Source organism: Portunus trituberculatus, chromosome 24, assembly GCF_017591435.1.
Source record: "Portunus trituberculatus isolate SZX2019 chromosome 24, ASM1759143v1, whole genome shotgun sequence".
NCBI lineage: Eukaryota > Metazoa > Arthropoda > Malacostraca > Decapoda > Portunidae > Portunus > Portunus trituberculatus.
Genome location: NC_059278.1, coordinates 14419956 through 14432455, shown reverse-complemented (window position 1 = coordinate 14432455; position 12500 = coordinate 14419956). Strand labels below are relative to the sequence as shown.

At 38.8% G+C, this 12500-nt stretch overlaps 1 protein-coding gene across 1 annotated transcript; it reads left to right on the top strand.

Annotated features, from left to right (window-relative positions):
- Positions 1-336: 336 nt before the first annotated feature.
- On the top strand, positions 337-7862 carry LOC123508187 (glutamate receptor ionotropic, delta-2-like). Its single transcript, XM_045261720.1, has 3 exons — positions 337-414; positions 558-861; positions 7503-7862. Exons 1-3 carry the CDS (start codon positions 337-339, stop codon positions 7739-7741), a joined length of 621 nt encoding a protein of 206 aa, XP_045117655.1. The 3' UTR covers positions 7742-7862.
- The last annotated feature ends 4638 nt before the right edge of the window (positions 7863-12500 follow it).

Below are 12500 nucleotides of genomic sequence, written 5' to 3'. Positions count from 1 at the left end.
CCGCTTTTATCATGCTGTCTATGATTACGTTTGTCCCGAAATGTCACATGAATCTAAAAAAGAAAGTGGTGATTTTACACATGTATATATATATATATATATATATATATATATATATATATATATATATATATATATATATATACACTGATGTCAGCACTTGCTAGTAGGTTGAGCTGCCACGCTTAGCAGCAGTATACACCCCCACCTTAGTGTCAAGACATCCTGGACACTCCATGATCTCGTTTTGGCTTACACAAAGTGATGACTTACGAATGTATCTATATGCTTGGCTAATAACTGTACATACTAATCTTTACTTGCCGTAGATGCACCATGGTCTATGCAAACTTATATGGAACCAAGCAAGCTGATGGGACGTGGTCAGGCATGATTGGCATGATAATTAAAGAAGTAAGTGATATATCTATAACTGTAGCTTTAGGCAACATCTTATTCATTTTCTGAAAAAAAAAATCCTTGTAGGTTAAGATATGTATTTAATCTTAATAAGTTCTATAATTAGTTCTATTGTGAACGGAAGATTTTTTATTTAGGAGGCGGACATCTCGATGGTATCCTTTGCCTACACATCCTCCCGTGGCCAGGTGGTGGACTACACCACGCCTCTCTTGGTACAATACTCAGTCATACTAGGAAAGCTGGGGCAGCCTGAACTGGATCCTTGGAGTTTTCACCTGCCACTGGAGCCTTACGTGTGGCTCAGCATCGTCATAACACTCCTGCTTGTTTCTGTCGTCATGCTCCTTCTGTCTTCGACTTCTCGGCCGTTCTTGAGTAAACGCTCTCCCTGCTGGGCCAGTGACGTCTTCCAACTACTTCGTGTTTTGCTACAGCAAGGTTGTATCTCTTACAACTCAAAGTAAGCCTGGCAGAATATCTAGTATTGCAAATATATTGAATTTATTTTCATACTTTAGTTATAAATAGTGCTTTTGCAATTGGTTAGATAATTTTTACTTCAACTTAACTCCTTCAACACGATGACGAATAGTTTGCGTCATTGGGCACTCGTGACGTATCCGATGACGCACATATTTGTCATGGCTGCTTTCTGCCAAGATGGTGTGTTTTCTTTCCCGGATACTGTATGAAATCTCTCAGAAAGTAGCTTGTATATGATACAATGACATATACTTGACTTTCATCATTCTTACAAAGGTGTATGCCTTTCTTTTATCAGGATAACCACTCATGTGCCATGCTGAAATATATATATATATATATATATATATATATATATATATATATATATATATATATATATATATATATATATATATATATATATATATATATATATATATATATATATATATATATATATATATATATATATATATATATATATATATATATATATATATATATATATATATATATATATATATATATATATATATATATATATATATATATATATATATATATAGTACCAGTAGATTAGTTTGCCATAAAAAAATTTTCTCGCTTGTCATCTTGAGAAAATGGCTTTGAGAAGGCCTACTATTTTTTTTTTCTCTAAAATTTGCGTGGGTTTATTTCTTATTGTACGAACCTACTGTGAAAATCACTTACTATTAACATATTTCCGTAGTGTGAGAGAGAGAGAGAGAGAGAGAGAGAGAGAGAGAGAGAGAGAGAGCTGTTTGAGTTAGTCATGTCCCTATCCTCACCCAACCCGTGTATGGAGCCCTGGAGCCGTTTTCTGTTGCCCGGAGGCATTTTTCCCAAGTCTGGAAGAGTATTATACATAAGGAGAAATCAGAGCCAATCAGCAAGCGACTTGAGCCTGGCCAAAAGTTGCCAGTTGCTGACGTCATTAAACACCGTGTCTCTCTCTTATGCATAGATGCGTCTGATAAAACTCGCTCACAGGCATATCATTTCTGTTCCTTGATTTATTGGCCTAAGTTATCCAACCAGCTCTGTAAACCCTCAGAATTGCAAATATTACCTTATATAGTATATAAACATCATACCTATACAGGTTAAAATATAAGTAGACTTTTTTCCCCTCTCTCTCTCTCTTCTCACTATATACTCATGAATAGTGACGAAAGAAGTCAGCGAGCCGAAAGGTACATTAAGGCGGTGTCACACTAGCACTTTTTCCGTCCATTAATGCGATTTCCGTCTAGTTTTGAACGTTCCGCATGAACTTATCGCATGAATTTGTCAGACGATAGGGATCGTTTCCGTCTGCAAATTTTCCGCCTTTATTTACATACCAAGACCAAGACCACAAGACTTGCCGCGTCTCCTCAACCTGCTTCTACGTGCATTGGTTCTACCACTAACCATGAACGCATCCATGCACGCTTTTTGGCTTGTTTAGCTCGTCTAAATTTCGTAATACACAGTATTACGTTCAGAGCAGCGTATCTTTGCCGCAGCGTGGCCTCCATGTTTGTGTTTACATTGTCGGTCTGTGTTGGCGGAAAGTGACGACGAAACACCGTTTATATGTGACAGGCCGCAGCCAAAATATTGTCGATTTTCTAAAAAAAAACGACGGAAAAAGTAGACGGAAAAAGTGCTAGTGTGACACCGCCTTAAACAATACAACCCACTCAAAAAAACACTCACCACTACCACTTTTCCGTCAACTTTCTGAAGACTCAACTTTTGTCGACGCCCGTCGTCACACACAAGCTAGCTTCCACCTCTGTCGCGTTTGTCACTGCTTAGAATATATATATATATATATATATATATATATATATATATATATATATATATATATATATATATATATATATATATATATATATATATATATATATATATATATATATATATATATATATATATATATATATATATATATATATATATATATATATATATATATACACACACACACACACACACACACACACACACACACACACATCAACTTATTAAGATTCTATTAAGTTGAGATTATAGCATCATTCCAATTAACAACAAAATAATTTTCTATTATAAAAAAATTTATTAGAAACCATAGATCTTAATTTGACTAAAAATTGACGCTAGAGGAAAACATTGTGTTTCGCCTGACTCAAGACGACGGAAAGAATAGACGAAACAGTGAAAAAACGACAGAAATCGTCGACAGCGATGGAGAAAGTGACGCCGCCTTTAAAATGTCGTGCTTACAAGTTGATGCACTTCATTTTGATGACCATGGATTTCGCAATGTCGAAATTCAACAAGAGGATAACCACGTTAAACTTTGAACTAATGTGATATCTCAAGAAAAGTCTTAGAAATGGAAAGAATTAGTCTGCTTAAGAACTAACGCGTTTGTACACTTTGGGCGTCAGGAAGTTGTTTATTCATTAAGTACATTAAACTCAAGTTTTCTTGAGCAGTGTGTCTTGTCTTTTAGTTTTAGGTTTATAAAGTGGTAAATGTAATCTCCATGTTAAGGTATGAATTAGATACTGTGGTATTTCATGATGTTTTAATACGTCAGCATTACTAGATGTTACAACTGGCAAAATTCATTAGTGACAAATAGAAATCTATGTATAAATGTCTTGACACCTTGACTTTTCCTTCATTAACTTCTGCAACATTCGCGGTCTTAGATCTAATTTTCAATCTGTAGAACACCACCTCTCCTCTGCTAAACCTCATCTTTTTTACATCACCGAAACACAGTTGTCTTCCTACGACTTGACTTATTTTAAGAGGGAGATTTCAAGACAATTGTCCCTGAATTTTGGATAACTCGCTTGACTTTAAGGGAACTGGCAACTCAGTTGGCCTTTTAAAAAAATTCTCTCTCTCTCTCTCTCTCTCTCTCTCTCTCTCTCTCTCTCTCTCTCTCTCTCTCTCTCTCTCTCATGAGTAGCCCTATAGTGATGAAGGAAGTCATTGTGTTCAAAAATACATATATACTGTATTAACAACACAACCCGCCCATCGCGAGGGAAAATAAAAAATCTCGTACATGTGAATTTATATCGATGCTCTAAAAGAGGTCTCAATCCTTGTACGTATCGGCAGTTCGTTTATTTATTTTTTTTATTCTGTTGCATCCCTTTCTATATTTTATCGCTATTTTCATGCTTTCATTCTACTGATCTTGCTAACTGCATGCCTCCCTTCCTCCTGCGGCCTCGCTGCACAAGGCTCTTTTCTTCCTCTCGTCCCTATTCTGTCCAACTCCCTAACGCAAGAGTTAACCGGTACTCTCTGTCATTCATACCTTTCACTGGTAAACTCTGGAACTCCCTGCCTGCTTCTGTATTTCCTACTTCCTATGACTTATCTTCTTTTAAGAGGGAGGTATCAGGGCATTTGCTCCCTAATTTTGGCTGACGCTTTTCTTTCTTGTAAAGAACCAGCACCCCAGTGGGCCTTTTTATTTATTTTTTTTTTATTTATTTTTTTTTTTTTTTTTTTTTGTGTGTGTGTGTTGGGGCGTCCCTTGGCTGGTCCTTTATCCTACTTAGAAAAAAAAAAGACCAAGGATGTTGAATGCAGAAGATGGGGACAGCTGAGTGTCATTGAAGAAGAGGGGATAGTTGTCTGGAAGGCTGTGTCGAGTTGATAGATGTAGGAATTGAGTTTTTGAGACATTGAACGCTACTAAGTTTTCTCTGCTGCAATCAGAAATCTTAGAACGATCAGAAGTCAGGCGTTCTGTGGCATTGTGATCTGTTGACTTTCTAAAAGGTTGGTCGCATCTGAAAAGACATGAAAAAGTGTAGGGTGGTATCATCAGCGTAGGAGTGGATAGAGCAAGAAGTTTGGTTGAGGTGATCAGTAATGAATAATAAAAAGAGAGAGGGTGACAGGACAGAACCCTTAGGAAGACCACTGTCAATAGATTTACGAGAAGAACAGAGGTCGTCTACCATGGCTGCAATAGAACGATCGGAAAGGAAACTTGAGATAAAGTTGCAGAGAGAAGGATAGAAACCGTAAAAGGGAAGTTTTGAAATCAAAGCTTTGTGTCAGACTCTACCAAAAACTTTTGATATTTTCATATGTCTAACGCGATAGCAAATGTTTCACCGAAATGTCTAAACGAGGATGACCAAGACTCGATAAGGAAAGCCAGATCACCAGTAGAGCGACCTTGACGGAAGCCATACTGGCGATCAGATAGAAGATTGTGAAGTGACAGATGTTTGAGAAACTTCCTATTGAGGATAGATTCAAAACTTTAGATAAGCAAGAGATTAAATCTATAGGGCGGTAATTTGAGGGATTAGAACGATTACCTTTTTAAGGAACAGTCTGAATGTAGGCCAACTTCTAGCAAGAAGGAAAAGTAGAAGTCGATAGGCATAGTTGAAAGAGTTTGGCCAGGCAATTTGCAAGCAGTACGAAGCACAGTTTTTTAGAACAATAGGAGGGACACCACCAGGTCCATAAGCCTTCCGAGGGTTTAGGCCAGCGAGGGCATGGAATTTACATAATTACGAAGAACTATAATTGTAGACATGGAGGAGGAGGAGAGTTAGGGACAGGCCCAGAATCATCCAAGGTGCAGTTGTTAACAAAGGTTTGAGAGAAGAGTTCAGTTTTAGAGACAGATGAGATGGCAGTTGTCCCATCAGAATGAAATAAAGGAGGGAAAGATATTGTACCCACTTGTATATCCGCGTGTAATATCATCGTTCCGTGGTGAAACAGTGTTATTCAGTTTCTTCCTGACCGTAGCCATGAGTGCAAATGTGCAGTTGGCTGCGGCCGCGTATATTTTCATTCATGAACATCAAGTCAGTAAAAGGAAAAAAGAAGTCACGGCGTTGGTGGATATCTAAACTCTATGCAAGTAGGGAGATGTGCAATGGAACAACTATGTTGGCTGACTTAATATTCCAGCACGTGAGTAGACTGTATAAAATCTTTCCAAGGATGCACCAAACTGATTATGAGTTTCTGTTGTCTGCCGTCAACGACAATACAGAACGTGCAACGGGATGATGCCACGCTCCCCGTCCACACAAGGGTTGGTGAGTCGTGTATCATTCCTTTAATGTGACGGCAAAGGACCTACAAATTGCAGATCGAGCTCGTTGTGTATGTTTGTATCATATTTTGACACGCAAAGCTGCATCGCTATCCCGTCCATACTGCTACGCAACGGTGATGCAAAGGAAATGCAACAAGTGTGTAGGCGCCTTAAGACAATATTTAAAATTCTGAGAGCTTACAGAGCTAAATGGATAACTGGCGAATAAATCAAGGAACGGAAATGATATGCTTGTGAGTGAGTTTTATCAGACACATGGAGGCATCAGACCCTTCAAAATAGAGCGAAACGTTGCTTTGTATTACATCAGTTATCAATAACGTCTTTAGTGGATGCTGAAATATTGTGTTATTAACTTTGAAGGTAAGAATTTCATCTATGCATAAGAGAGACATGGTGTGTAATGACGTCAGCAGCTGGCAACTTTTGGCCAGGCTCAAGTTGCTCGCTAATTGGCTCTAATTTCTCCCTATACTCTTCCATACCTGGGAAAATGCTGTTCGGAATGACGAGATTAATGTTTATCCATACGAGTATAATATTAATTTGATATTTGAATTTCGCTGATCAATCATACTTTGCCATCATCCAAATGTCAAAATAACTTATTTTCCTGGAGAAAAATCCAGAAGAAAATGCTTTTATCTAATGGGAACTAAATAAAGAGTGGTGAAGACTAATTCTTTGCTTAAGTGGAGGCGCCGCACAAAGAGACCTCGGTGCTCTGAGCTCCGATACTGCGGAACGCTGGCTGGTTTTCAAGCCAACGCCATTAACCTACCGCTATAGCTATCAAGTCCTTGGGCTGATAACAGCCTCTATAAAGATTTCTTGCAAACATCTTGCCTGTAACACCACTTGGGGAGGACAGTTTAAGCCTCAAAAAGAGGGGAATGACCGTCTGAACCAAAAACAACATAGTTGCAAAACAACCTAACACACACACACACACACACACACACACACACACACACACACACACACACACACACACACACACCGCGTGGTGTCCTGGTTAGCACACTCGGCTCACAACCGAGAAGGCTCGGGTTCGAGTCCCGGGCGCGGTGAAGCAAATGTAGCATCTGTAACTCGAGGGGTTGCGACCTCGCTTTCCAGGTGATGGAATGTGTTGTGGTCTCAGTCCTACCCGAAGATCGGTCTATGAACTCTGAGCTCGCTTCTTAATGGGGAAGGCTGGCTGGGTGACCGACCAGAAGGCGACCGTAGTGAATTACACACACACACACACACACACACACACACACACACAGAAGTGGATGGATTGTGTAGTCAGGATAATCAGGATGAGGTACAAGAACTTTAGAACTTTGTATCTTTAACTTTTCGACAGAACTTCAAAAAATGTAACTATTAGCATATTGTATTTTCGCATTTGTTGTTATTAGAATAGATTCCAACACTAGAATGGAGTTCTTTTTTTTTCTAACACACCTGAATATTTCGAAAAAAAGAACAAAAAATCTGTGGCTCTTTTCAGATATCTTAACAACGCATGACATCTGGCAGCGACGCGTAGTTTTGGCCACCTGGATGATAGTAGCCTTTGTGCTGGTGAGGAGTTACGCAAGCAACCTCATGTCAGTGTTGGCAGTGCGTTATATCCAGCAGCCTTACCAAAGCCTGAGGAACGTGCTGGACGATCCTGGCGTCACCATGATCTGGCAGACCAACTCCAGTAGAGTACAATACTTTCGTGTAAGTCATTTGTCACCTTAAACAAATTGTATATATTTCTTCCAGGTTCAGCTCCATGTCAACCAAATGCTACTTTTAGTCACTTTTCCATTTTCTACCCGAAGAAAAGAAGAAAAGTGCAATAAAGGTGTGATTGGAAAGATTAAATCTACAGATACCTCTTCTTATAGCACATCTGATCACAGTCAGCCAATAGACGATTAGGTCGAGCGAGTTCTGTAAAACGCTGCCATTCAGTTCCGTTCAGACTCCACTGGGAAGTAATAATGAGACCGTGGTTCAGACTCCAATGATTCCATTATAATAGGAAAGTGGTCACTGTCTTACAAATCCAGTAAACTATGTCAATTGAAATATAAAAGATCATTAAATGGAAGCGAAATATCAATGGTTATGAATTAGTAACAGGTTGACTGTGAAATATGCGTTGTATCTCGCGGATTTAAAAATCCTAAACTCTCTTTGTAAAAAAAGCAAACAAAATAGATCAGATAATATCTTGACTTTAATCAGCCTGAAGTGGAGATTACTGCTCGAGATCAGTGTAAGGTGCCACCGTGATGGCCTTGCCTTGAATCAGAGGAGCTGAAGGAACGGAGTCTCCCACCATTACCTCTTGGAAACACCCACGCTGGCGAAAAATTGCGAAAGGAGGACACGCAGCTCCTCCCGGAGGCACAACCTTGAAACACGGACACGAACAAAAAATTAATTTGTCATTTGCTAACTGGTTCCTGTAATAGTTTGACTGCATACATTGTTCACAATAATTATAATTTAATGCCGGCCAGCATCACTGGTGATACCTAGTAAACAATGCATGGGATGAGGGAGGGTCACGCTCAGGCTTACTCAGAGGCAGCAAATTGTTACAATCAACCTGAGCTTAATTCCACGCAAAATGAACCAAAACACAGCATGTCTGTACAAAGTATTTTCGAATTAGAATTACTTGAAGCATCAAATGTGTATGTGTGTGTGTGTGTGTGTGTGTGTGTGTGTGTGTGTGTGTGTATATATATATATATATATATATATATATATATATATATATATATATATATATATATATATATATATATATATATATATATATATATAGTTTGGTAAAAGGCCATTCTGAATGCATGTTCTATTAAAGTCTACAGCAGCAATTGCATTGTTTACTATGTAGAATGTCTTTTCAGTGCTTCTTACTAATGAACGGATATTCTCATTAAGATATCTTACGTCATTTCCAAGGTCCATATTCTTTTTCTTGATCGGCTGGTGTGTTTGTTGTTTGTTTTCTTTCGAGGTACCTTTCGGCCTTCTCAGACTATCTTCTTGAAAGAAGTGAACCGTGTTTATTTATTTATTTATTTTTTTTTTTTTATTTATTTATTTATTTATTTTTTTTTTTTATTTATTTTTTTTTTTTTTGGGCGGGATAGAAAAGTTGGGTGAGATACGAAGAGGTAAAGCAGGTGGGAAGGGAAGAATGGAGGGTTATAGTGAGAAAGGAAAGACAGTAAGAGACAAAAAAAAAGTTGACGTGCAAACCGTCTTGCTTTTTGATAATGTAATTACTTTGGGGAGTATATTAGCTACTCAGCTAAGAGCATATCCGCAACCGACTGTTTGCTATATTTGTAATGTGTGGTTTGTTTATTTGTTTATTTTATTTATTTATTTGTTTATTTTCCTCTTCCTCTCTCCGCTGCCGGGTGTCAGCTGACTGAGCCGGTGTCCTCCACCCCTTACCGGGGAAGGTGGTGAACGGTAAGCCACCTTGCTCTACACAACCACTAAGGATACCACACTTCCTTCCCGGCAACTCAGGGTGCAGAGCAGAGGCGGTAGGGAAACGATCAGCGCGGTTGGCTTTTTATGCTCTGATATAATTGTTTTAACCTTTGTATTTTTCCTTTTCAGATGTTGTTTCGTTTGGTTTGTGTGCCTTGTGGTAAGTATTTAAGGTAAGTGTTGTTGTTGTTGTTGTTATTGTTAGTTTAGTAATGTTTGATTGTAAATAGGAGTTGATGTGTTTTTATTTATGTAGGATATTGACCTTTTAAAACATCCGTGTTCTCTGATTATTTCATCTGATATTACTTTTTGATATTCTTCTATATTTAGTTCATTAATAATCTTATTTTTGATAATGTTGCCTCGTTCGTGGTATATTTGGTTTAAGGGTTTTATGTGTGCCTTATGGTGTAATACTTCAGTTGCTCTTGTGTGGGGGTATTTTTGCTCTAATGCAAATCTTAATGAATTGTTCTGAATAGTTTGTAGTTTAACAGTAGCTGTTTTTGTGAGTATTGAGTGGGTAAGCAGGAAAAGTGAACATATGTATTACGCATGCTTTTACTAAGTGTAGTTTGATTTTGGTCTTTCGATAATTTTTAGGGAAGTATTTGCTTTATTCTTCATATTTACTACTTGGTTTTGTATACCTCTTTGCATGAAATTTAAACCCAGTATTTTTCCTTCTTTTGAGAAGGGTATTGATGTGTTGTCTATGTATATTGGCTCTGTGTATTGTTTTGCTGGGGGGATTACTTAGAATTTAGTTGTTTTTAATCTTCATTTTTTTTTTTTTTTTTTCTCGTAGAGTGTGCTGGTATATATCTGTGTGGTGCATGCGTGGCTGGCTGGTGAGCTGTGTCAGCCAATCAGCGCAGTTCTTCACGACGAGACCAAGTTCAAAAACATCTCCAGGAATCCTACCAACGACCTCAAGAATACACTCGATCGCAAAATCCGGGAAAACAACAAGACTAATGGCTCCATCAAGCTCCCATTCATCGAAGGCGACCACAAGCTAGGCTACGCGTATGGCAACATGAAAAATCATAAGCACAACTTTCCACTTCGACCGATCATCAGCCAGATACCCACAGTCACTTATACCTTGGCAAAGCGGCTCAACGAACTACTCACTCGCCATAATGTGCGACAAGCTGGATCCAGCGATGCCCCCTTCACCATCGCAGAGGATTCTCTTCGTCAATTACTAGAAGCGTGTACTAAAGAAGTCCCCTTCTATGGCCCGATGGAAAAATGTACATCCAAGTTGACGGCATCGCCATGGGCTCACAACTATAGGCGTCCTTTTCGCCAACTTCTACATGGGAACCCTGGAAGAAAGAGTATTTTCCCTACACTCAGAGCTCAAGCCGCCGATCTACGCAATATATATATATATATATATATATATATATATATATATATATATATATATATATATATATATATATATATATATATATATATATATATATATATAATCTTTATCGACACTAACAACGAACAAGTTCTCCATCTGATACACACATTCAAGAATTACACGTCTCTCAACTTCACTCACGAATTGGAGAACAACCAGCAGCTTCATTTCCTCGAGATCGTAGTTCAACACAACGCCACCAGTTTCTCCACCGATATCTTCGTCAAGCCCACAAATTTAGGTTTCTACCTCAACGCCGCCAGGGAATGCCTGAGAAATACTGTCGCAGTGTCATCAATGCTTTCGTCAAGCAAGCCTTCACCCACTGCTCATTATGGTCCACCGTCAGCAGGGAACTCACAATAGTATCCAAAATGCTCACCAACAACGGATACAGTAAAGCAGAAATCGACGAAGTAGTACGACGACGCATGAACAACTACTTCGATAAGAAAGAAAAACCAGATTCCCCTCAAGAAATTCACCTCTACTACAAAAACTAAATGACCTCCGCCTACAACACAGAAGAAAAGCATTGAAGAAAGTGATTCACAACAACGTCAAGCACGTCGACCCTAACTCACAAATTAAGCTCATAATTTACTACAAAACTAAGCGCACTTCAAGCCTCGTACTCAAGAACAATTGCCACCCGCTGACAGCAACGCTTCAAGAGGATGTTGACAAAATCTTCCAAGGGCCTTTCTGCGAAGATCTCAAGAAGATGAAATTTGACCCTATTCTGCCAACCGATCTCAGAGACAAAAGGACGGTCATCCTGTTCAACATAGATGAATATATCATCTCCCGTTCAGGAAAGGAAATAGAGGAAGAATTACTGGAGGAAAACACATGGATCAACGAAGGACACTGCGAAGAAGGCCACATATCTGGGATTGCTAGTTTTCCATATGAGCATCCCTGCCCATAACATTAGAATAAATGAGTTTATCCCTGTTCTCACGTGCATGAGATGCTACGCCTTGGAGGATCATGCAACAAACAAATGCCCACAACGAAAGGATTACAAAATTTGCTCTTGAGTGCGGCAGCGATGAACATACTTGGAAGGACTGCACATCTACAAAGAAAAAGTGCATCAACTGTGGAGACGACCATGGGACATCAGCGAACAAATGTCCTAAACGGAAGGAAGCCAAGGAAAGTAAGAGGAAAGAAAGGAAAAACAATGTCACTAACAGCCAAGCCACCAAGTCCAACAATAGCTACCCCATCCAAGCCCCCCCAACTCTTTGAGAAAGACACCGCAGCAACAATCTTGACATGCATCATACATTCACACATTTGCAATATCGCTCAACCAGGAATTTACAGTGACGAAATGAATAAAGCGCTTAAGCTGAATAATCTCCCAACCATCATTTTGCCACCCAACCCACCATCCTCAGCAGTTATCAGCCTAGCAAAAATACCCAAAAAAGCAGCTAATCTTGGAGAGGAACAAGAAGAAGGAACAGATAGAGGAAGGAACAGTAGAAGACACTCAAGACATCACAGATGAACAACCATCACCATTAGAAAAAAAAAATTGTGGCACAGATTTAGGAC

Excerpts from the sequence above, each read along its gene's own strand:
- LOC123508187 (XM_045261720.1), top strand. The coding sequence starts at position 337 with ATGGTCTATGCAAACTTATATGGAACCAAGCAAGCTGATGGGACGTGG. Across the intron at positions 415-557 it reads TTGGCATGATAATTAAAGAA|GAGGCGGACATCTCGATGGT; the intron begins GTAAGTGATATA and ends TTTTTTATTTAG. Across the intron at positions 862-7,502 it reads TCGTGTTTTGCTACAGCAAG|ATATCTTAACAACGCATGAC; the intron begins GTTGTATCTCTT and ends GGCTCTTTTCAG.